Below are 26,296 nucleotides of genomic sequence, written 5' to 3'. Positions count from 1 at the left end.
TGTTATTTATTGACCCATTGCCCCTGTGTTAAATCACGCGCTGTTTTGGGGTGGTGTGTGTGTGTGTGTGGGTGTGTGTGTGCGCGCGTGTGGGTGTGTGCGCATTGCTTTACTGTGCGCTCCCGTAGGCCTGATTTTTTCGTTAATGAACTAATTATTGAACTTGTGGGCTATATGCAGTCCCCGTGTGGACAGACAGCAGACTGTCCAGCCGTGTGTTCAGGGCAATCCATCCACTACGAGGGGGACAATGAGGGGTCAACCTTGTTGACTGGAGGCGTGACGGGGGAGGGAGGAGGGAAGGTGGGGTCTATCTGTCCTGCCCCCGCCGAGGAGGAAGCCCCACCTCTCCGCTCTCAGCAGAAGCAGCCGGCTGCCTTTCTCCACCTCTCCCCGGCTTTGCTGAGCTCAACTCCGTCCCCTCAGCCGCGCGAGGCGCTGGAGCTTCCTGCGTGACAACAAAAGTGCGGAGTTCGACGAAGAGATGGACTCGTGCTTCCACAGCTAACACAAAGGATATTACCCATCAAACACTGGAATAGCCCGTACTTATTTGCGGTGAGTGGCCGGATGTATAATCTGCATCAAGCGGATCCCGAGGCGTGTTTGAGAAACGAGGCTAAACACACGGAGAGAGCTGTTTGAGGAAGTCATTACGATCTGAAGGAAACGCTGCTTTTTCCAGAGGTCGAGGTGAGCCCGTGGGTGAGCCCAGAGCCCATGGGTGAGTCCAGAGCTCATGGGTGAGCCTGTGGGTGAGCGCTTCTCTCCCCTCGCACTGTCTACGCGCGCGCGCAGTTTGTGTGTGCGGTGCGCAGTGAAACTCCGTGCACACGGTGTAATAGCGGCGTTATACCTGCTCTTTACACACCGCTGTGGCTTCAGACGTAACATTTAGTTTGTATATAATGCTAGTTAGTGTGAGTAAAGAGGGTAAATGTTTATCCAGTAACTCCCAGTAACTTAACGCAGCACGGTGCGATTATTATGCAAATGAAAGAGGGTTTCCCTGTAAACTCATAGTGGGGTTGGAGTAAAATGTGTTGTGGACTGTGCTTGCCTGCAGTCTAATCTCGCTGCGACCTGCCCTCTGCCTCAGAGCAGTGCTGATAGTGACCCATGTTGACCATTTGGTGCGTGGACTGAGGGTTGACCCCAGTGTGTTGGTACGCGCGTGCGTGTGGCAGGTGGACTGTGTGTCACTTCCCACTTCGCTCCTCCACTTCTGTTGAACCGCAGGCGCGTAAAACTGCTCCATGAGCGCGTAACACCAACACAGGCGCACTGTTCTCCAAACAGTGAAGCAACAGGCCCGTGCTCACTGCGTGGTGCGGGTTGGGTTAATCTGCTTTCACAAGGAGCTAGTGGTCTGTGCAGTGTTAGATGATGCTGATAAGGTTAGCCAACAAGTGCAAAAGTCTATACGGGAAGCAAGCCATGTTACAATAAACGGTGCACCAGCAGTGTGACGTGCATGAGGCAGTGTTCAGTTTTATTGTATTTTGCAGAGATATTATGAAGTTCTATGCTGAGTCCTGATTTATGTTACGGGATGTGTTTATTGTCATGCCACTTTCAACTTTAATACCTAATTTGTTGTGATTTTGTTGTAATTTCTTTCTGTTTTTTTCTGGCATTTTTCTGAGGTTTTTGTAAACTTGATACAACATACAATTCTCATACTTGTACATTATCTATTTTTCTTACATCAACATTGTGTTGACTGGCCTTTATTTTCCTCTGAAACTGTGCATAGCCTATGAACATGTAATGAAGTGATGCTTTATGATATGAGGAGAGAAGTTGTGCTGGTTGACTGCAGGGATCACTCCTTGTGTCTTGTTTGATAGTTTTGCACATAGATCCCTATAGATAAGATTACTATTGGTGGAAGTGGAGGTGACAGGTTTTATTACTATGATCCGTCAGTTCAAAGTAATCAGACTTGTACCTGTTTTTCCGTGGCATCTTTTCAGGTGAGCTGCTGTTTGTCATGCTGTGGACGCCTCCAGTGTGTTGAGTGTGTGGGGTGAGGCAGCAGCTGGGATGAACTGAATGTTGGTGACAGTTTGTCTGTGGCAACAGCACCTGGCTGTGTTTAGAGAGTGATTAGGAGAGTCCTGAGCAGCTTCATGTACTGTTTACACAAGGAGCCTGGAGTTAAAGGTGACCCACTTTGCATTTCCTTATCAGCAGCCTACATTGATAGCTTTGAATAGCACTGACTGAAGAAGCCCCTTTGCATACATCGTTTACATAACTCAGTATTTGAGAGAATAGCCCTTGTGACTGAGCAAGGCTTGCATTTGACTAGCATTATAACAATGTCCTGAGGTGGTATGTAAAACGTGTACACTGCTCTCTTTGTTTGTTAGTGTGGGGTTACTGTGTGGTCTGCCCAGTGACAGACGGAAACCCACAACCTTGCTTTCTTAGCTTCTGCTACCTTTGCCACTTTGCACTTTCTCGTGCTCCACTATCCAACCCACACCTATCTACAGAGCCGTTCACCTTCCTACACTTGTTCTTATTCCTGACCTGTATAGTTTGTTTTGGTCAACCTGGTCTTGAAGTAATGATCCCAGTGTCCATAAACCTCTCCTACAGAATGTAAGAACTAGTAAAGCTTAACTGTAAATGTAATGACACTCAAAGACAGCTGAACAAACAAGCCATAAAAGCTTTATCTGAGAGACGAGCCGATCTCCGGAAACAGACGGACTGTGGAAGAAGTCGTAAAAGAAGTTGTCCGCAGACCTGAGAACTTCCTGTGTTTGTTGCCTTACCCATGCTCAGACTTACTTCGACTACATATGTTTGCGCACTCTATGAAGGCAAGAGCAACCTGCACTGTAAGCCTGTTAAGAGGTCGATAGTGTCAATTAGATTTGCTGTTACATAAAGGGTTTACTTCCTCTTTAATGTGTGTGTGAGTAGGGCTGATAGGGCTTTCTAAGATGTCAGGCGTTGCACCTACTTGTTTCCCACACGTCGCTGTTTGCACATGCGTATCTGGTGTGCCAATTTTGTTAGACAATTTTAAGTAAGTAGTAATATATCCAAAAGTTTCGCAGATATGTGAAAAAACAAATAAAATAAAACATTGACTCCATAGACTATAGTTCAGACAGAGGAGAGAGGTCAGATCCATCATTTGCTAGTGTATAAATAAATGTGTATGAATATGTGTGTAAGTGGGTGAGGGATTCCTTGTTTTGATATTCCAAAAATGTGAAAATTGCTGTATGAAATATTGTAGTAATTTCAATACCTAGGAAAAGACTCGATACTGAATCCTGATTTTGATCGCGCATTGATAATTACCATAATAGATTGCAATTTTTTACTCAAAGCAGCAGTAGTTTCATAAATATTGCCATGTGGTCTCTTAATATGGTCTAAAACTATAGGAAATGTCATATTTTGTCCTATTTACATGATTTGTTTATTTGTTTTTTCACTTGTTCTAATGAATTTGCAGTTTTAGTATCGATTAGTATCTGGGTATCAGTTTTGTGGATGACCCTAGTATGAAGTGAGCATGTCTAGAACACATATTTTATGCATTTGTTGGTTTGATTTTTCTCCTTTACAGTTTGTATCATCTTCATTCAGACTACCACAGGGCACAGCTGTATCATTACACCATTTTGTCAAAGAGGCCACTGCTGAATAAACCCATTCACACAAGTCATTCTCACTGCATTTACCGCACTAAACCATGCTGCACAGATATCTCCTGTTGATGTTTGCTGCCATCGCTGTCATACCCTCAGGTCTGATAAACAGCAGCCAGGCAAACACAACACAAGCAACATGAGAGGGACCGATAAGAGAATCGTACACAGAATAGATGCGGGCGGCACTTCACTATTGCTCTTTCTTAACCACAACTACTGCTGCTGCTGTGCTGATTGAGTGGTTTTACATTACTCTATACGCTGTGTGTCTTGTGTTTGTGCATTTGCCACAATATAAGCCAGTGTTGTGCTAAAGGCATCTGTTGAACATAGACCTTGTCTGTTCAGATTATTATCACTTAAGTATTTTTTTGCCCGGTCTGCATGTTCTGTCAGCTGACTGTCATATTGTCCATGTCTGTTTCATAGTAGTTGACGGAGAGCAAGGTCAGTTACAGCCTGTGCCTGCAGAAGAACCTCATATGAGTAAGATATCTAATCTTTAAACTCAAATACATGTAGTTTAGCTCTTAACTATCATTGTAAAGTTGTTTTGAATATGTAGCATACTCTTTTGTTTTAGACCTGGTTTAACATTGTTTTTGTACTGACTTGGTCCTTTGAATATGTTACTGAAAAACTATTTGGTGGTTTGACTGTGAATGAAGTCGGGTTGTTGATATATACTAATCAATATTCAAACTAGTAACGAAATGGATACTCCTGTGAGCAAGTATAAAAACAGGACCAAACTCAACCGTTCCTCAGTATCGAGTATCAAGCCTATTCAAAAAAATCAAGTTTGAAATTTCGTTATTGTGACAACACTCACATAACGTGCTGTAGACTCACTGAATAGTAACACGCAACAGCTAGAATGGGCATACCTACAGGAGTCCCTTATCTACCCATATGTGTGTCCCTTTCTGAGCTAACACCAGCAGATACAGTTCCTGGAGTTCAGTAAACAGCTAGGCAGACAAAGGCAGTTATTTGCTTGTAGTGTTGATGGGAAAAGTGTCAGATTGCTTTTGGTAGAAGAATGAGTCATTTAGCAGGTCTGATTGTGCCTGACTATACACATTCCAAAAAGAGATGAAGAAATAACCTCCACACACAGTACGTTTGTGTCACTGAAAGTTTCTGTTCAACATCGTTTACATGGGTTTTGACTTGTATCAAATGCTGTGAGGAATCTGCTGCTTATGAAAAACTTGAGCTGAAATCTTAACTTCCTGTATTGTATTCTAAGTGAAAGCTTCTCTGAACACAAAATATTTTCTCAACAAAATGGGTTCCCCTGTTATTTCTATATTTATAAGTTCTGCTTATTTGAAAGAAAATGGCCTATAGAAAGCACAGTTCAAATATATTTAGCACATTTAAACACAAGCATTACAGAACAAGTACAAATTAAATAGATGCCCAAAAAGTATGGAGCAGCTCAGTGTGTAGACTGTCTCACAGACTATTTGATTTAAGTTTAATAACCCTCTTTTTATAATTAGAGGACAATTACATACTTTAAAGCAAAGATAAAAACAGTATCATTACTCCTATTAATGTACTCTGGAGGAGATGTACTCTGGAGGAGAGTGATTCAGTCATCGGGGCATATATCCACACCTGAAGTCTCATATGTACAAGCTGGAACACACACCAATTATCCCTATTACACAACAACAACAGGCCAACACTCCACAACTGGACCTGTCTCTGGAAAGTCAAGTGGGTGCTGTGTACGCGCGCGTGTGTGTGTGTACGCGCGTGTGTGTATGTGTGTGCGTGTGTGTGTGTGCAGCCGCCTGGGAGTGAGGACCCATGCAGAGCACTCGGAGTGCTAATTAGGCAACCACAGCCCAGCAGAGTACATCACAGGGAGGAAAAGAGAATAGAGTGATGAGTGTGAGTCGGGAAGCCAACAAAACAGTGATTTCATTTCTGTGGCTTGGTCTCAGAAAGGAGGAAATGTTTGCACAGTTAGTGATGTCTGTGTCTGTCAGTTGTTGTTGGTGGGTTTGTAATGGGGTAAGCCCTGCTGAGAAGCACAGTGTAATAAACTCAACTGCAATCTTGTCCTTGGTGTTATGATAGTTGCTACTGCCCTGCTGTTCTCTGCCTTTCAGTACATATATAGAATAATCAAATTAGCTTCCAAATGTTTTTACATCTTTTTACTGCTGTGCTCTTAAGTCACAATATGTTTATAATCTTTGAAAATATCTGACCATGCTTCAAAAATGCCCCATTAACTAACCATAGAGGGAAGCCTCACCAGTGTCGGAGCAGTATCTGCCTCCCTCATCAAGAGCATGTTCCTAGTATGTGATTTTGTTCATTGACAATAGTGATAAAGCTTTCTAATTGAGATTCTCTGAGTGCACTGTACCTGAGTTTTCTGTCAGAGCACAAGGCTACAGAGGGCAGGACCATACAGACAGCAGCTTGAGTTCAGGGGCAAAGACCACAAAGACCCAAGACGCAGACAGCTGGCTCTTATGTGTGTTCGAATGGCGATGTGTGTGCGCTCACACTCTGAGCAGCGTTGTGAAGCGTAACCAGACTGTTCTGTCATACGCCCACACTGGTGTCTCTGCGAACAGCCACACAGCCACACACACAACAACCCCAGCCAGCCACCCCTCACGCGGGCGCTGTGTAATTAACAGGCCAAGGAAATGGTGCTGCTGGGGTGGGTGAGTCGGATACAAGGAGGAGAAGAGCACAAGAAATCATCCCGAGCTCGTGCCTACCCTCAAGACACAATGCTTTTTTCTTTGTGTGTGTGCTGTGAAGAAGAAAGGAGAAGAAGGTGAGGCGAGGGAGAGAGAGAGATGCCGGCTGGTCTTTGGAAAACTCTCTGTTTTTGTTGCAAGCTGCTGGCAGGCAGGCAGGTTGGTGGAGAGGAGGGTGGGAGCTGGGGCCTGGTGGTGTTGAATCCACAGTGAGTGGAGGAGAGAGAGAGAAAGCAAAGGTGTGAGTGCTAAATAATAAAGTGTGCACACACACGTGCACAGGCGCGTTGTCTGAAGCCTGCTGAGGTAAGAGACAGGTTGACTGCTCATTTTGCTCCTGCACAGAGGCTGTGGCTGTGCTACAGGGTCTCAGAAGCACAGAAAGGGCAGTAGAATGATACAATTCATTTCATTTAAACTAACTTCACTTATTATGTGGTGTTCAAAAACATAACTCGTTTTTTTTCTCAATTAAATTTAGCTACCTTCCAAACAGAGATTTGTTCTTGCCTGATTCTGACACTGTTGCCCTCTCTGCCCTTATAGACTTTTTGTCTATTACTTGTTCAAATCCTTACCAGAAGTAACATTTTACCCATTCACTCTGACGTTCATACACCGTGCGTTGCAGACCTTTTCCCAAGGACACATTAACATTGTTAACCCCTTCTGTTACCATACTGGTGATTGTGATCCTAAGACCTTTATATTACCTTATTATATACACAGCTCATGGATGTGCAGCAACAATAATGCATGGGAAACATCCCACAGTGTTCTTTAGTGCCTGAGGGTAAAATGTTTTGGCTTCTCATCCAAATCCCGGAACTCTCAAAGCAGGTTTATCTTGCTGTGCTATTCTTTTCACCTTTTTTTTTTTTTTTTTTAAATATTCCATGACGTACAATCAAATCCATTTACATTTTATCGTCTTGAGCTGTATTTCATAGGTCACTTCTAAGGAGTGCTGTTTATATGTATGCATGTGTTAAAATGTATTTGAAGGGTCTTTTCTTTTTATTCCAGAGGACATTTGTGTTGTAGAATTTCTTTGTGTGTTGTGTTTCTCAGATTGGTTATTGATAATAAGTGTAACAGAGTTTACATTGTTTGTATATTGTTCTTTGTTCTTGGCAAACATTGATTGTATTTGTCTCTGTACAAAATATGTAAACTGTGATATATGAAGATCAAATGAAGGCCTTAAATGTTGTAACAGTTATGTAGGAGTGGAACAAAACACCCAACCACAGGGACCATGTTACACTGGTGCGAGGAGAATTGGAGGCAGTATAGAGCCTTTCAGAATGATGGCCTCTGGTGCCTGTGAAACCACATATGTTGAGCCAATCTGTTTATTGCACTGACATTTTTATTGCTAAAGTGTGGGCAGACAATGTCATGGCTGGGCCTTGTTTTAAAACGAGAAAAATATACTGTGGTACAACTCTGGCCCTCTTCTCCGCCAGCAAACCATAGCTCATCAGAGCTGATGTTCAGAAGTGCGCCAGGTTGGTAGCAGTATCAGTTAGATGGGCCAGCAGCTTGGCACTGCTAGTTTTAACAAGCTGATAGTCAAATCCCTCCCTGGTTAAAGATTAACCACTCACTAGAGCCACTGCATTATCTCCTACTGTCCGGGGCACGCTGGAGCCAAGAGGATTTGCTGTGTGTGTATGTGTGCGCTTGTGTGTGTGCACACTTATAGTTCAACACTACATTCACTCAGCACAAGGGTGGAGCTGTATTTGTTTGACTGTAGACTTTGTGATCGGCTTTACTCCTGGTGGGGTGTTCAGACTATGTGTTTACTGTATGCCATTTAGCAGTCAATCTGCTTTGTGTGTGTGAGCGGGATGTGCCTGTGTTTTCTTCTAATCTACATTCCTTTTTCTCTGTTTTGTTTTGACTTCCCTCAGGGCACAACAGCATGTGAATAGTTAAATGCACCAGGAAGCTCTGAGTGTAACAGATTCCTTTTAACCCTTGGCTTGTCATAGATATCTACTCGGCCAAATCAAGTACCTCATATTTCCTCTCACAAAGACTCTAAACCTTGCTAGTGTGTGAAGTCGTTTAATGGATTTATCTTGCAGCAGTATCAGCTCAAATCTCTTTTGTGTATCACAGGATTAAAGAACAGTGACATATGCTGCTTCATTACTAGAGGGCATCCTCTGATTTACAGGCTGACAGTGCCATCTGCTGGATATGTGCAGTATCTCAGCACAGGGGAGATATAATGAGTGTTGTGGTAAAAGGTGGAGGCTTGCTCTCCTCTCTAAACATTTATAAAATGCTACTTGCATCTAATTAGTACTAATTACATTGGCCTTGCTTATGGTTTAATGTTTGTCACACACAAGTAATACTCATGACTTCATGGCCTGGGCAACTGAAACTATTTGGAGCAAAATTCAGACATGACTCAGGGAACCAAAATGTCATCTCCTTGTTGCTTTAGCCCCCAAAGCTGATCTCTGTTCTTGCCTCTATTCGTTGAAAAGTGGCGAGTGACTGAAGGAGGAAATGACTAAAGAAAGCCGTCATCACAGCCCAGCACTGACAGCAGGATGGACAAAGAGGAAGTCAAACCCACAGTGCTCTGCCCCCAGACAATGTTGCACATTAGCCTCCTCCACCCTGATAACATCCTACATAATTGCACTGTACTTCTCTGTATAAAAGATTTTGACAAGAAACTGACGATGTAATTCAGAAAGGTTTGAGTGTTTTCAAGTTGTGTTAAAGGAATGCTATAGTGGCCTTTAATATTTGCAATAATGGACATACAGTAAAGAAAAGCATTTCGTCATACAATGCTTGGGCTTGACACAGGCCAGGGCATGCCCTTCCTCTTTCTCGCTGCTTTTCCTATCTTCACAAGGGAAGGCCATTTTGCATACTTAACCTTCCCCCTTTTCATCCATGTATACATGAGCACATAGACACATAGCCTGTCGCTCCAGCAATGGGGTCAGATGTGGTGACCGCCTGAGCTTCCTCCTCCTTCTCGTATCCCTTCCCCCCTCTCGCCGAGCTCGCCTTGGCAGGACGTGCATGCCTCTGTCTGTTATCTACAAATGGCTGAGGAATTATAGGTTGAGAGGGGAGGAGGACTGAGAGTGGGGGAAGAGGGGGTGAGGTCATGTGACATCACAGCAGCTGCTAGCCTAAGAATTTCTGTTTTCTCACTTTGAGAGTGAGAGGCAGAACAAGGAGGGGAGAGATAGGCAGCGTGTGTGGCGTGTTGCTTTGTTAGATAAGCTCCAAACGGTCTTTGTGAGCACGAGAGAGAGGAAGGCAGGGCGGACAGCCAAGCAGGAGATAGAAGGAGAGCCAGGCAGAGAGCAGGACCATGGTGCGTGTCCCTACCGCCGCGTCTGCCGCTCTGAGCTGCGCCCGGTTCAACTACAACAGGCTGTGTGGGGGACAGAGCCGGCTCTTCTCCTTTGTGCAGTAAGGCACTTGCAGCACACTTTGTATCTGTATGGGGGGTCACTGTGTGTTCCCGTGTGTGGATCTGTCAGATTACATGTTTGTCTGTCTTTTTTCTCTCTCTGTTGCCCTGAGCCCTGTTTGTACAGATAGAGTGTTGTCTATTTTTGCAGCAGTTAGTCTTTGTGCAAAGTTTCTCTTCTGGGAATAACACAACTTGCGCTTACACTCACTTTCCAGCATGTTTTCTTTTGTTTTGTTTTGAATTGCCACTGTATCGAAAGTATGTATAATGAACATGCTTCACAAAGATCACTCATTGTCTCAGTAGCTTATTTAATGACCATTTATTTACTTGGAATGCTCCTAATTAAGAATAAAAATGTTCTAAATGTGACTCAATCCAGATCCAACTCATATAAACAAATAGTTTAGTAGTAGTCTACTTTTCATACACAGCAGTGAGCATTGTTTTAGTTTGTCAGCTGATTATTCTGCCTGTTTTCCCTGTTGTGACTGTGATCAAAAGTGACATTACATATGAGCTATTTAACTTTTCCGCACGTCATTTATTTGTGTGTTTGGCTAAGTGTTCATTGCAGTGCCATCACACACCGTTCCAGGATTTAGGGATTCCACTGACCAAGGGGCTGTCAATGTGGTGTCACCTTTCATCACACAATCACCAACACAGGACAACACATTACCCGCTATATACATACTATAAATCTATTTTATTTTAATTTGGTGAAGCCTTAGTGTTGAGATTACATAGCTTAAAAACATGTTTCTTTTGTTTTGGCCTTTCTCATCTGAGTTATACCAGGCTCATATCTTCCATTTGTCTGGCACAATTTAAAATGGCTTGTGGGTGGAGTTGATTCAACAAATTTGTATTCACCTACTTCAATATTATCTTCATTATTTTATCTGCCATACAAAACAGTCTAGAAAACCTGAGCACGCTGTCTAGCAGGGTGGCAACATTTGCAGACATGGATACAGACTGAAGCTTTCTGAGTGAGGAAAGGATGAACTGGCCTCCTAACCTCTGACCTTTGACCCTGAGGCGTACCACCAAAGCCTCTCACACCACCAGTCCCCATGCGCCCCAGCTGTCACAAACATTCAGTGCCCTGCTTGTCTTTCAGAAACTGCCTGCAAGCTTTTGTTTTTTGTGATATTGAAAATTTAACTACTACAATCCACAGTTGATTTACTTCAACATAAGACCTGTTTAGTTATTTAAATACTTATTCTTTTTTGCCATTGTTCTTTTCTAGGCATGAGCCATGAGCCAAAGTCACCATCATTAGGAATGATCTCCACAGCGACCCGAACCACGGCGACGGTCAGTCCCCTCACCCCGTCGCCGCTCAATGGCTCCATCGTAGCCAATGGAAGTCCAGCCACACAGTCAACGCATTCTGGGTTTGCTGCAGCCCTCCGTAAACTGGCGAAACAGGCAGAGGAACCTCGAGGTAAAAAGAAAATTTGCCTCTCCTAAAACAATAGTACCAAAATCTTCTTTCTTGAATCTTGCGTTCGTGCCCATTCTAGGTTACTGTGTATATAGCGCAGGATAGAGCTTGGCCCGTGTTAATGGGTGATAGCACTGTAATATCCATTTACAGTCACAATTCAGTCAGTCTTTTAAAAAGAAGTGGTTGTACTTTACATATAGTGAGTGGATCTAGGTTGTGTGTACATAATACTACTGTTAAGATTAGTATCACAACTCTGTTTGCTGACAGCAAATAAAAGTCTGGTCATTGGTTTAAAGGAACAGCGTGAAATTCTCTAATAATTCTTAGAGAATAGGGGAGTGGAAAGTTCTTCCCTCTCTGCTATGGGAAGCTTGTCCGACTAGCCAAGACTACATGCTCTTCCTATACTATACAAAGATGTGCTGCGTGCAGGTCTTGTCTCACTGAATTTAGATGTGTGTGTTGAGTGACAAATTAGCCAATCAGAGAAATCCATGGTCCATTGTATCAAAAAAAAGTTTACTTATGTGTAGAAAAGAAAGAAAACATAACAGAGAAACATTGCAGACTCTGGCAGAATCACTGAATTAAACAATAAACACTGTTAATCTGAGAAGTTTGATTTTATACTTAATGAGAGATGACCAATAAACTTTCCCATGTGTCACTGACATAAACAAACCTGATTACACTACTCGTCTGGACTAGTCTAGATTTCAGGCATATACAGACCTGAGTGCCTTTCTGGAACTAAAAACTCCAACCCCAGTTTCCAATTAAGGGCTGTCAGTGAAAAGAATGCAGCAATAGACACATCATTCTGTATATTACAAGGTAATGGTAGTTTTTGTTCATTCATTGTAGACCAGACTTATCAACTGTGTCACTAGTTAACCCAGCACTATGACAGAAAGCCCTATCACACTGCTGTGTATTACTATGAAAGCAGAAACATACCTGCCTCCCTCCAGAGGGTCAGTTGCCTCAGCTGTCACCCTAACCCAGACTCCTAAATCATATGTCCCTCCTTTCTTGGCTATTCCTGGACTTTGCTGTCTGTTGATAGTAAGAAGGAGCCTCAGATTTACAAATTCTCTGTTACTCACATAAAATGTACGTCACTAACAGCACACCTGACTCGATATAATTTTTGTAGACTTTCTGACCCCAAGACCCAACGCCTCCTGATTTTTGGGTAACTTGAATAATCCTCTGACGATTTATAGAAAGTTCCGACTGTCTAAACACAAAGAGGGACTGAATAGTGACTAGGCCAGTCAGTCCTCCTCTTGTGACTGATGTAGGCCTAAAGACAGAGAGCCTGTCCTGCTCTGTAGAGTCATGCTTAGAGATCCTCTGGCTCTGGGTGGTCAGAGAGGCACGCATCTCGAAAGCTGCACCAACCACTTTGTCTGCACAGCCTGTATTTATAGGCAACACGCTTTCACACACATCCTAACACACCCACACACGCAAACAGTTGTCTTTGCAACTTGGTAAGCTTTGTGCACCCTCAGCGTGCTGCAGCCTGCTGTCCTTTCATTAGTGACTTTGACTCAGACAGCCGCTTGGTTTCTGCCTGGAGAGTTTTGCTTTATGTAAATGCCATGACTCGATGTTCTGAGACAGAGGAATTAGCTGGGTACAACACCAGTATCACTGGCACCGGCTGATTTAAGACCCTGAACATGGCCGTTGTTTACACACACCCACACACACACTTTGTCACTAGTCTGTGGCTGGTATAATGAATAGCTCTGAATGCTGAAGACTGAAGTTCATATCTAATGAGTATCAGAGCTGTGCATAGCCGCACTTTTATCCCATTCCATGTGCACTTGTATACACATGATTAGAGCTGCATATTGTTGTGCTCTTGCACTAGTAAAGTTGACATGGTGCCCTAAAGAGACTCATGTTTCCCTGCACACAGGGACAATTTCAGCAGCAAACACAATCACTGTCTTTCCACTAGGTTCTCACCATTATACTACCTGGAGAGAGGGAACACAGCTGATGGTTTAAGCATATCTGGAAACAAGAGAAATACAGTAACTAGATTTGTGAGCAACTAAGGTGTTTGGCACATTGCATAGCTCTTGTGAATGTGGTTTGTGTGTATGTGTGTGGCCGGAGGCTCCCCTTGTTTCTGGGAGCCCGTTGCATGCTGGGACAGTGGGGCAGTGTGTCTGTGACCCCTCCATCTGGAGCCTGCCTAGAGCCACACTGCTCTTGGTGTGTAAATGTTAAAGGCAAAGCCCCCGGGCGGTGACAGTCCCTGAAACCTCCCTGAATCAGCCTCTATACCAGGGCCACCACATACCTCTCATTACACAGGTGACTCACTCAGGGTTTTTTCAGCATGGCACTCATTGTGTACTGTCAGGTCAAGAGGAGAGCTTCTCTTATTTTCATCCGCCATCTTGTATTGTCTTTCTTTCCCACTCTGGCAAAGCAACAAAGTGCTCCTCTCCCCACCCCCACACATTGATGCAGATTACAGGCTTTGTGCGGTGTTGCCAGTGCGTGGCCAAGACTGTAGTAGCAGGTGTGTGCGATGTGTGCGTTGTGTGCACATGTTGAGGCTTGTGCGAGTGCATGCTGCTGGGGTGGCATATGGATGCAGGGTTGGCTGGGCCTTGCTATGCACACCAGGTGTGAAATGGACTGTTTAATTAAGTGCTGATGTTGTTGTAATGCATGCTGGATGGAGAGGTGGTGGGTGGAGGAGCAGGGGTGGTGTGTGATGGGGTTGGATGTGTTGGCAGTAAGGACCTGTGCCCCTTCTGCCTGGCACGACTGGAGCTAGTACCACAGTGCTGCTTACAGGGTTATAGAGGTACACTGGTTAAACATTATTAAAGGCTATTTCACAGAGCTCTTCTTGCTGTTGCGATGTTGAAAAATTGATTGGGTCAGTAGCAGCAGACAGTGACGTTTTTCATGCTGGGATTATGGGATACAGGGTGGCACTGAAAGAGCTCCATTCATTCGTGGTTGTCTGCATTTGTGTATGGGCACATGTGGTTTACCGTGAGCAGTGGAGTGTGGCAGTGAGACTGGTGATGAGAGGAGCTGTACATTAATCATCAGCAGCACAGGACTGACACAGCACTCTTTCTCTTTTGTTACTTACCATGGCCCTTATGGCACAAACCTCAAAACATCACCCAAATAACATCACATCAGGACAGTTGATGAAGTGCTGGTGAAGAGATGATGACGGAGTTAAGACAAGAGGTTTGTCTTCCTGGACAAGAGCCAAATTAATATTAGCTTAATTAATGTACATAATATGAATGAACAACAATAGTAAAGATCAGAGTTGTGTTATACGGTAGAGAATGTGAAATCTAAAAATAGGTGTTCATTTAGTGACAAAATTTGTTACAAAATGATTAAGTAAAAGTCTGGTCATTGGTAAAAATTACAACTGACCGGCACCATTTTCTGATGTGTAAAATTCATTGTATTGAGTTTATGTCACTATGAAGTGGTGAGGATCTCTACACAAAAAAAGCATCTAACTGTCTATGTACCCTTTATTTCCATCTTCCCTCACCTGCTCTCTTAATTATTTAGTCTGCCTTGCCTTTCTCCCAGACCTCTGCTGATACATGGAAAAGAAGGAGAGAGGAGGGAGAGGAAGAGAGAGGAGGGAGAGTCAGAAGAGGTCCGTTGCTTAGCAGTGGAGAATCACAGTGATCACCCCTCCTCTCTCTTGTCTCCAGTCTTATTTGTGCCCCTGGCCCTGTGTGTGTGTGTGTGCATGTGTGTAGGGAGTGAATAGGCTGTGACACTGGAGCTGTATTAAGTGGTGCTCCATTCCCCAGACTGAGTGGGCTACTATTGATTGGCCTAGTCTTGCAGGGTAGAGTAATGGCTCTCCGAGGTGAGGGGGAGAGGATTAGGCCACTAATTGCCATTGTGCGGACAAGATATAGCCCACACCCCACCCTGACTGTACCACCCACTCATCCGCAGCCCTTATCCTTTCTGCTTACCACCTCACAGCACCTCTGCACTTTCCCCTGCTTCTATCCTCCTCTTGTCATTTCTATAGTCACATCTCACATTATCTTTCATCGCCTTGTATTTGCCACCATGTGTTGTTGCCTCTGTCCAGTCATAGATTTTTTGACTTCAATGCAGACCCACACCTTATATTGATTTTCTTTTTTCCATCATTTAGTGGGATTAGTCAGAACAAGGTGTCGATATCCTGACACCACCTACCACAGAGTAGTCTGCTTTGTAGGTTAAGTTTCCATGGAAACCATTACAGAGAATAGAGTAAGATGGGGTCAGAAAATACCTTTGTCAGTTGATTTAAGTCATACTCAGTTACATGGATTTGATAGAAACTGACAATTATATTTCTATCATTGAATAATTTATGGTTTTGAACAAAAATGTGAAAATCTACTTTGCAAATTCGTAGAGAACAATTACAAAAAAATGCATAAATTACAAAATAACAAATTAAGGAACTGAGAAAGGACATGTTACACAAAAACAGGAAAACAATCTTGTTTAACTATCATTTTCATTATCATCTGCTTTGGCAATATAGAGTAGGTAAAGTAAGTAAATGGAGATGTGTGACAAGGCTGTGACTGTGTACTGCAAGGAATCCCCAAAGAGCTGTCTTGATGCACAACAACCACACTGGTATTAAATGTTGGTTTTTTTTTTTGGTTTTTTTATGGTAAATGTTTTAATGGCATTATATGTTTTTCAGACAGACAGAAATACCCAATAAAGACCACATCCTGTCTGCAGCCACATTTGCATAGTCACGTTTCACATTTGTGAAATAAAAGTCAGTAGAAAGTAAAAGAAAATAGTTTTTCATAATCAGGTGAAAACACATTGTTTATGTGTCTATGAGCAAAAAACGTTTATGGGGACTGCACCGTATCACTGATGTCAAAGTGTCAATTTTTAACTTCTAGGACTCTAAACTGAGGCAGCATTATCAGGACATATCTGGGATCAAAAGTTGTTAAAAGAATTTCCATAAGTCCATAAGTCTCAGTCTGGGTTCATGATGAGCTCTTAAAGAAGCAGCCATTTTTATGGTATAAAAATCCTTGTAACCTTTTCAAACTTCGTTGAATCTGGACTGACTCAGTATAACGTTTGTGTATTTTAATGACATGGACATGAGGAGATGTCACTTATATAAATGGTTCTCCAGTGCCCGCTGAAAAATAACACGTGATGGAAACATTTATCTACATCACACCAGAATATTGAATCACGTCAGGCCAGGGTTAGCAGCCCTCACACTGAAGCGTGCCCTTTGAATTCACAAGGGCTCTGAGGGCCCTTTATCACTGCTTGCAGTTTTAATTTGTTCCACTTTGTTTTTACTTGTTCCTACTTTTTCATGTTTGATACAACATACCAAAAGGCTGTTCAAACATTCCTATTTTAAGGTATTTATTCATGCCATGTCTTTCTTTCTGTTTTAGCTGCGTCCTCCATCAGCAGTGAGTCCTCACCAGTGTCGTCCCCAGCCACCAACCACAGCTCTCCAGTCAGTACGCCCAAGAGGGGCCCCCTTGGTCCAGGCCCAGTGCTGGTGCCCTCTGTTGGTCACAGTGTGCCAAACACTCCACCTGTTGTCACCATTGCTCCAACTAAAACTAGCAACGGCCTCTGGAGAAGTGAAAGTCGCCAGGTACATTTTATTTGCTCATTATGAGGTTACAAACATTGTATCTACGTTTTATTACTGTGTAATACAATGGGCTGCCAAGAAGACATTTCTATAACTAAGCTAGTTGATTTTCATGAATGCTCTTACCAAAGCTCTTGAGGGATTATAGGACTCTGCTGCTGGCCTGGGCCTGTAATGTGGCAGTCTGCTTTTGACATATGTGCAAGTGTCTGCCTCCTCTGTGCTTTCTCCATACGTTAAACAATGCCATCTGGGACATCGATGAGGTGACAGACTCAATGGCAAATAACATCTGTGCCTCTCGAGCCCCACGGATCTCTTCTTTTGCCCTTGGACCCTGCCCCTCCCAAGTTCCGGCCTTTAGCCTCAAACCTATCCAACCAGCTCTCCCCCAGAGCTGTGAAGTAGCCTACATCCTCACCCCAACACCCACTGTGTCACATAGAACGGGGCGAAAAGTGGAGGGAGAGCTGGTTGCTTTGATAAGGACTGGATTATGGATTATGGCCTTGCTTTAAGCCTTCTTATCTCAGCTCGGGGCTAATGGTTGAGGCCAAGCGCATGTCTATGAGCAGCACTGGCAACACGCAGAAACTCTCAGGAACACTTTGTCAGTTCCCTGGAGACAGAGAGAAAGAAGATGGTGAAAGGTGAAGGAGGAGGTCAGTCTTCCTGTGAAGTGTGAAAGCTCTGTGGCGGCTGTGCTTCTTCCTTGGACTCCCCTTTGACCTGCAGTCGCTAAAGCTTTTATATGTAACAACTATTCACTTGAAGTGCCAGAAGACACATGAAACATTGCAGTTGTTAAGTGTTGTTGTTTTATTGATCTCTCACACACGTATTAATAAATGAGTCCGTGCTTCTTCTACATAGCCCATATCTAACCTGGCCCTTTGTTTGAGGTAGCTTGTACTTGAATACTTTGGACTGTATAGATACAAGTACTTTTTTAGGGGGAGATGATGGACAGGTCAGTGAAAGAAAGAGGGGATGGTGCACTGGCATTTTGTTTTAATGACCAAAAGAGTCTGCTCCCACTGCTGTCTGTAATTGCTTTTTAATTGCCAATGTGGAATCCTGGCTCCATCTGAGAGGCATAAACAGGCACACTATAGTGTGAAGGGTGTCCCAGCTGTATGGAGGGGTTACAGGGCCCTGGTCACTCTGAGGGAGATGGCTGTTAATGGATGTGTTTGAGATTTATTTTTATTCTTTGATGGCCAGCAGCGTTTGCTATGGGAAAATAAAAGCATTGGTCAATAATTTTTTTGAGATTCTTGGTTTTATATATATATATATATATTTATTTATTTTTTATTTTTTTCTCTCTCATTAACCACTTTTCAGCATAATAACACAGTAACTAACATTTGTTACTGTTAATACTGATGTTATTGTAGCAAAATATACATGTATGTAATATTTTGTTTGTACCGGGTGTAGTGTACGACAGCAGTGAATTTTTCAACTTCGCTAGTGCATTTGTAAGTAGCAGAGGACAAACATATCACTTTTCATTTTTTTCATGTATTTATTTTGAAAAAAATGAAACGCCAGTCAGGAGAGATGAGGCAGAAGGATTTCTTGGGTTTAGATTTTTTTTTATTATTTATTTGTACAGAATGTTGCTCTAGGAAGATTGTCATGCACATTTCATGGCATGTCTAACAAATGATAACGTCAAGAGAAACATGGAAAAATGCTATAGTGGCCTGAATTAAAGAGTTACAAAGTAAGGCTGCTGTGTCACTGCTTGGACTTTGATTTCCTCTCTTTTTCAGCGTATGTTCAAAAGCCGTGGCAGTCACAGTCCACAAATACAATGACTAAACTTTCTCTTTCTGTACTTAGGCTGAGTCTGGGCCTCGTGGGGTGAGCAGAGAACGCCTGGGTCCAGAGGCAGCCCTTCCCCAAGAAAAGACTGGCCACCCTGTCACAGCACATCTTATAGGAAACCCGTATGCCTTTGGACTGCCTCCTGGTGCGGTCATGCAGGATTCACGTTTCCAGCCCCTCAAGTGAGTTTAACAATCTCACCCTAATCATAAAGCATTAAATGAGATCATAGTCAATAACATACAAAAAAAATTCTTACATTAATTTTGTTCGTCTTTTTGCTTTGTGTAGCTTGCCCCGACAGTTGCCTAATGCCGTGCCCCCTGGACCTGTGCCTGAAGAGTACCTCCGTGGTTTCCGACCCTATGGAACAGCTGAAGATCCTCTCCGCATGCCCTCATTGCCCTTGGGTCTGGACCCAGCCACTGCTGCTGCAGCAGCGGCCTACTATCACCCCAGCTACTTGCCGCACCCCTCCTTTACACCGTATAGGTAAGCCCTATTTGTTTTGTTGACTTGGCATTCATTCCTCTGAGAGCAAATTGTGCAAACTTGTGCATATAACTGAAGAAGGCTTTGATGGTGCTTTCACTCGGACTCAGCAAATCACCACAACCTGACCTTGAGCATACCTTTCAAGAGAATCACCATTTTTAGTTAAATCACAAGTATCAGAAGTAAAATGCTTTATTTTATGTACAGGCAAGTCAGTGATGGTAATAGAAGCCCTATGGGTGGGCAATATTGACAATGATCTTAAACAATAGTGAATTAATTAGCTTCAGTTCATTTTGTAGCATTTTTATTCTGAAAGATACAATAAAACAATTTACGCTCAGTATTAAAATCTTACAAAACAACATTCACAATATTCTCAATATTTTGATAACCTGCCCACCTCTGATCTTTTGAGCTGTGCGCTCCTAGTCACACAGCACTGCAGCATCACCATCACTTGTCTGGCAAATCCAGAATGAGAATTTTTTTAATAGAGATTGACATCAGTCTGGTCCCCAAGCCCAAGTATGAAATAATTGTGTATTTAGATCCTAGGCAACACCATAACAGAATAGATATTATGATCAATGAGGATGTTATGGTCAGTTGTACACAAAGCACTCAGTGTAATGTTACCACTGAACTTGCAGAAGGAGAGATAAACTTTAGAGAGATCAATTTTACTGTCTTTCAGGATGGAAGAGCAGTTTTGCCTCTCTGCTTTGAGGTCACCTTTCTATCCACTGCCAGCTGGGGGAGCATTACCACCGATCCATCCCTCTGCTGTACACATGCATCTATCTGGTGTCCGCTACCCTGGAGACTTCACGCATTCGTCGCTATCAGCACTGCAGTCTGAGAGGTAAAAGCATTTCCTGGGCATATGCAGTTAATTTATGTTTTTGTGTTTGTTTTTTTTAATTCATTTGTTATTTTTATGTCCATTCTTTTCAGGCTTCAGCTTGAAGATGAGCTGCGGCAAAGAGAGAGGGAACGCGAGCGCGAACGTGAAAAAGAGAAAGAACGGGAAGCGGAAAGGGAAAAGGAGAGAGAGAGAGAGCGAGAAAGAGAGAGGGAGAGAGAGAGGGAGCGAGAGCGGGAGAGGGAGCGAGAAAAGGAGCTGGAGAGAGAACGAGAAAGAGAGCGGGAACGAGAGAAAGAAAGAGAGAGAGAGAAGGAGCTGGAGAGGCAGAAAGAGAGAACACTGAGGGAAAAGGAACTGCAAGCATCTAAAGTCTTGGAGAGTCACTATGTAGTTGATTTCCATGGCCTGAGGGGGCAAGAAGACCGAACTAAGCCTGAAAGACTTACTCCAAATCGGGCTGGTAAGTAAATGACTATATGTCAAACAAACACACAGTACTGTATGGTTCTGATGCTAAAATATTTTGACATGTGTCCTTGCCAGATAAAACCAAAGAGCCCGCCCTCCCTGCACCCAAACCAGTACCACCTGGACTCCACTCCATGGTTCCTCCTCATCATTCTCTTCCTCACCTTTACATGGGTCCCAGCACTGTTGGGGCAGGAGTTTTGTCTACCATGATTACTCCAAGGAACAATGAGGAAGAAAGGTGGTTGGCACGCCAACGTAAGCTACGGCAAGAAAAGGAGGATCGTCAGTACCAGGTGTCTGAATTCCGCCAGCAGGTTCTGGAGCAGCACCTGGATCTGAGCCGCACCGCAGACTCAGATCACAGAGCAGATCCACAGAGGTATGACCCTGTACATTATGCCTATTAGTAGACTGCCTGCATCACACAATACAAATTGTGCTCCGTATCCAGGGGCTTGAATGTGTCAGCCCAGGCCTTTTCTGACTCAAACCCATGAGTGAAAGCATTTAGACAACTGTTCATTGTTCTGTAATACAAGTTCTCTGTCTAACAGATACATAAAATCAATGTGTTATTACAGATCCGTACCAAATCACCATGAACCAGGAAGCCGGGATCTCCACGCTCACTTAGGTGCCCCTCCGCCTCTCATTTCTCCCAAACCCCCTCTGTTCCAGCGTGAGCACCATCCTCCACCTCCCACCACACTGTGGAACCCTGCATCACTCATAGAAACCTCATCAGAGTCCAGGCGTAACCATGATCCCTCAGGGATGGGACACTATGAACGGCTGCCTTCAGGGCACTCAAAATATGAGGACACCAGCCGCAGAAGAGAGGGGGGTGTAATGGAGAAGTATCCCCCATTGAGGTGTCCTCCTGGCTCAGAGCCTAGCACATTCCTTGCTGATTTAGAGAAATCCACACAGTCCTTTTTTAACCAGCAGAGGGCATCATTGTCTCTGGCAAGCCAGTATGATTTGGAAGGAGCCATCAAAAACAAAAATATTCAGGGCCACAGTAGACTGGGTCAGACCATTGGAATCATCTCTGGCTCAGCTGTGGCACAGGTAGCATCTGTCGGGATAAGCCCAGATATGACACTTATCTATGATGAGTTCCTTCAACAGCATCGAAGACCAGTCAGCAAACTAGACCTAGAAGAGAAGAGAAGAAGGGAGGCTAGGGAGAAAGGTCAGTGATTACTTTTGTTATTAAGACGTATTTATTTTCTAATCAATGGTTGACTGTTAGTAATAAACTCTTTGTGTGCTTCAGGTTACTACTATGACCTGGATGATTCATATGATGAGAGTGATGAGGAGGAGGTCCGAGCTCATCTCCGCAGAGTGGCGGAGCAGCCGCCTCTCAAACTGGATGATTCCAATGAGGTGAAATAGCCTTTGTCTCTTTATTTGTCTTACTGTGTTCTTTGACTCACCACATGTTTTTCTATCTTTGAATAGAAATTGGGCTTCTTGGGAGTGGTTGGGCTGACTACAGTGATCCACAGGGAAGAGGTTGTACAGCAGAAGAGAAGGAAGCGAAGGCGAATGCTGAGAGAGCGCAGTCCTTCACCTGTGTCACAGCTCAAACGCACCCCCCCTCCTCCGCAGCTCAGCACCCGCTTCACGCCAGAGGAGATGGACCAGGCGCCAGAGCTAGAGGACAAGAAGAGATTTCTCAATATGTTCAGGCTATCACATGTGACTGTGCAACAGCGGCTAGGTAAGAAGTTTGTGTTGTGGCTTTGATTTTACTCATCTTTTCAGACTGTTTTGGAAATTGTTTGTTGCAATTTTAAAAATTTTTAACAATGTATAATGATCAAAAAATAGTGTTCCTTATCAAACCAGAAACATACCAAGCACAAATGCTAGAGTTATGCACAGTTATTATGCTGTTTAGAGCCTAGACTACTACCATAGCAAACTAATAAGTGATTACCATTTTTGTTTCTTTCCTATCTTTCAGATAATGAAAGGGTGACAGAGCTCCTTCAGGCTATTAAAGAAAAGAGCATAACGTTGGATAACATCAGACATGCTTCTCATCCACTCTGCAAAAGCCCTTCAACGCAGATCTCTGGTGAGACTAATGACCATAAACAAGCTGCTTGTTCATTTTAGCTCAACTGAGGCATTTTAACTAACTGTTTGTAAATGATTACAGACTCCCAGACTCCCTCTGAGTCAGAAGAGCACGTCATTGTCAGGCCACATAGTCCCACCTTACATTGCCCAGCATCCCCCAGTGGTTATTCCAAACCTCATGGCGACACATTAAGACCAAAGGAACCCCCATCCTCAGCTGTCTACCCAGACAAGTCCCGGGGGTCTGGTGAGGGACACATCGCTAAGAAGAACTCTAGTCTGTTGCACAGCTTGCGGCCCCCTCTACCCCTGCAGGCTAAAGAAGGCCTTCACAGCATCAACGGTCGCACCAAGCCCTGGGACAGTTTCACGCCTGAAGAATTTGCCCAACAGTTTCACGAATCAGTGCTTCAGTCAACACAGAAGGCTCTGCAGAAGCATAAAGGTATATTACACAGATTGCATAAAAATGAGGCAATTGTAGTTTAAAAACATGGCTGTATATAAGATGTATTGACAATTCAAATTATTATGAAATATATCATGCTGTGACTGAATGCACATTTTACCTTTAGGTACTGGCTCAGGTTCAACAGAGTCATCCCATCTCCTGGAGACATCAGTCCATTATAACATTCCTGAGCTGCAGAGCACACCAGGACGACCAGCACAATCTCACACAAACTCCATTTCCCGTGCTGTCACACACTCTCAACAAAATGGGCAACACTTCTCTGGAACAATACACCGGGAAACCTCAGGGAGAAGGGAGGACATGTCTGGTCCAGAGGATTCAGAGGAAGATGAAGATGATGAAGAGGAGCCACCTACATCTAGGTGGCAGGGGATAGAGTCTATATTTGAAGCATATCAGGAATATGCTGAAGGTAACTTAAATGTATTTAGTTAAACTCGCATTGTAAGGACGTGTTTGACTGACTCATTCTCTTTTCAGAGCAAAATTTGGAGCGTCAAGTATTGGAAAATCAGTGTCGGAGATTAGAAGCTCAAAACTACAACTTGAGTCTCACTGCTGAGCAGTTGTCCCACAGTATGGGGGTAAGTACAGTAGAATAGTAACAACAGTATAACTGCTGTTGTTGTTGTTGTTGTTGTTCTTGTTGTAATAATAATTTAAATGCTTCTTTTTCTATTTGATCATACTAATGATGATGTACTGTTTTTGTCTTGCTGTTTCTATTTAGGAGCTTGTGTCTCAGAGACAGAGGCTAGCAGCAGAAAGGGAGAAGCTGCAAGCAGAATTGGAACATTTCAGAAAGTGTTTGACACTACCACAGACACAATGGCCCAGAGGCAGCCATTACAAGGGTTACCTTCCCAGGTGACCCCCACAAGTGCCCAGGCCCTTGCCGCCTCCACTTTGAGACTCAGAGTTTATTTTTATTGACTTGGTAAATGTGGCGTCCTGGAAGAGATTGTTGATTTGATTATATGAATGATTCAATGTATAAGCGAGGCCATACACTGAAGGACAGTCTCTGATTTGTGGCCTGGTTGGACTTTTGCCACGAGCCACACAAATGTGTGCCAATGTAGCCAATCATAAATGTAGGGGTAGGAGTGCCTAAAGAACAACATCCTTCAAGTCCATGTAGTTGAGGCACCTTTGCTTGGCCAGCCCCTTGGTTGGCCAGCCCCTTGTTGCCACGCTTCACAGACAATCCTGCCAATGAGGGAGCAGCTACTCCACAATGGGTGTGTTCAAGAAACTCAAACACAATAAACAAATGCTTCTGGCCCATTGGAGCCAACTTCATCATAGTGGCCATTTGAGCTTTTGAACTGGAAATGCACTTAAAATGAAAAGCTGAAGAACTACCTGGTGGTACTGCGTTACAAGAACTCTTGAAACTAGGGAAGAATTTAAAAACTGCACATTTTTGAAAGACTTAATGAAAATGTTTTATTTGAAAAGATAAAATTTGAAAATAAGAATTTTAAAAGGTGCTTGAGCCTTGACATGTATATAATATGAAGAAAGAATTTTGTATGTTTTTATTATTACTTTAATCCTTGTTTTAAAAGAAAAAGCCTGCCATTTTTATATGTTTATGCTTTTGGGTTAAAAAGAAAGCCTTGCTTTTAGTGTTTATACTGCTGCTGGCCAGAACAGCTGATTTTAGATTTTAAACAGAGTGAGAGGAAACAGGATCTTCTGCTTGTTTTACTCGTTTCACGACCACAGCCACAGACACTTCATCTGGTCCCAAGTTGAGCAAAGCTCAACCTCACTCAGAGGCTTCAAGTTATGGCTCCTGTCTTTTGCCTTTGTTTACAGCAGCATGTCTGTCAAATGTCTATCACATTTAGATTGTTTACTTGACTTAAAAATCAGACATGAAGAGAATCCAGCTGACAACCCCACTATTTATACATTTATTTTCAACAGTTCTGGACATATGAAACAATATAGCAATTGTTGTTATGCCTTACTAGATCATGTTCTTATCACCAGCCATGTGCCAAATTATGTCTTTAATTTGTGGTTAGGTAGCCAAAAATACCCAGAATTGCCATCTTATAGTACTAAAACAAATCCATATCATTCCTTGATTTTTAATCTGTTCTGTTGTTTTATAGCACACAGAAATCAGTGGTCTCTTTATCAACAACTGTAGGGGGTAAAAAACATATTAAAGTAAAGCTGTATTGAAGAGTTGCAACAAACACACAAGGAATTTTGCATGCAAGATGCACTGATTAAGGTTAATGTAGGGTATGCTGTAGTTGATATTAAATGAGAAAATGACACAGACTGTAGTCCAAATACCCAACACAAAGAATACAATAGTCTCAAGTGCCTCCAGAATTTAGGAGCTTGTGAAGGTGTTTGCTTTTATCACTGCTGTGGTCATCAGGGACTCAATTTGTTGTTCTGTGTTATACAGTATACTCCACATGTGTCCATTGTTCTCTCACATCCTCCATTTGTGTGCATTTTAAACTGTCAACAAATTCTACATTTTCAATCACAAGAATATAGCCAATATTATCAATTGGTCTATGTAGTTACATGCATGCAAGACATAAGCTGCCAAGATGAGGAAAATGTCCTTTAGGAGCCTAACTATATCTCCAGTCCATGCACACCATGCAATAGCCCCATGATTCAGCGGAGGATGTCTAGATGCTGTGAAATCCTGTTTTGAAATGTACTTGTTTGAATTCATTGTAATGTAATATATTCTTTGTTGAATGTAGTAATTAGGTATTTATGAATATATGACTGTGATTTCAGACAAAAAATAAAATATTTAAAAAATGTGTACTTTGCAAGTGTTGTATTTACCACAATTAAAGATAGTTCAAGAGAGGTGGATGTAAAAAATCTTGGGACATACCGGTATACAATCCTCAGGACAGTTCCAGGGCATTACTGCCAATATTACTTTTAAAATTTACTTAGGAATGCAAATTTTCTCCAATCACTGCTTTTGTCCTTGACTTACAGGTGACTCATAGAAAACATCTTGTCAAATGTTTAT

The 26,296-nt window shown here is 43.0% G+C and overlaps 2 protein-coding genes across 3 annotated transcripts in view; both read left to right on the top strand.

The window, feature by feature from the left end:
- LOC117389874 (cytochrome c oxidase subunit 4 isoform 1, mitochondrial) overlaps positions 1–26,296 on the top strand; it is a 223,807-nt gene that overhangs the window by 191,392 nt on the left and 6,119 nt on the right. The window lies entirely within an intron of this gene.
- gse1b (Gse1 coiled-coil protein b) lies at positions 359–26,077 on the top strand. 2 transcript variants are annotated; one of them, XM_033982843.2, is made up of 16 exons: positions 359–558; positions 11,137–11,334; positions 16,818–17,026; positions 18,878–19,044; positions 19,154–19,354; positions 20,055–20,222; positions 20,315–20,685; positions 20,769–21,075; positions 21,278–21,891; positions 21,976–22,088; positions 22,164–22,425; positions 22,672–22,785; positions 22,870–23,235; positions 23,366–23,677; positions 23,746–23,849; positions 23,996–26,077. In XM_033982843.2, the coding sequence occupies exons 2-16, from the start codon at positions 11,139–11,141 to the stop codon at positions 24,134–24,136; spliced, it is 3,645 nt and encodes a 1,214-aa protein (XP_033838734.1). In that variant the 5' UTR covers positions 359–558; positions 11,137–11,138; the 3' UTR covers positions 24,137–26,077. The 2 variants fall into 2 exon arrangements, with proteins under 2 accessions (XP_033838734.1, XP_033838743.1); XM_033982852.2 differs by lacking the exon at positions 359–558 and adding an exon at positions 9,554–9,874.

This window comes from Periophthalmus magnuspinnatus, chromosome 3, assembly GCF_009829125.3.
Source record: "Periophthalmus magnuspinnatus isolate fPerMag1 chromosome 3, fPerMag1.2.pri, whole genome shotgun sequence".
Classification (NCBI taxonomy): domain Eukaryota; kingdom Metazoa; phylum Chordata; class Actinopteri; order Gobiiformes; family Gobiidae; genus Periophthalmus; species Periophthalmus magnuspinnatus.
The sequence above is the reverse complement of the archived record's forward strand: the minus strand, read 5'-3'. Positions and strand labels throughout refer to the sequence as shown.

Coding starts and splice junctions, on each gene's coding strand:
- gse1b (XM_033982843.2), top strand. CDS start 11,139: ATGAGCCATGAGCCAAAGTCACCATCATTAGGAATGATCTCCACAGCG. Junction 20,223..20,314: donor TCAGCACTGCAGTCTGAGAG/GTAAAAGCATTT, acceptor CATTCTTTTCAG/GCTTCAGCTTGAAGATGAGC. Junction 22,426..22,671: donor GACTGTGCAACAGCGGCTAG/GTAAGAAGTTTG, acceptor CCTATCTTTCAG/ATAATGAAAGGGTGACAGAG.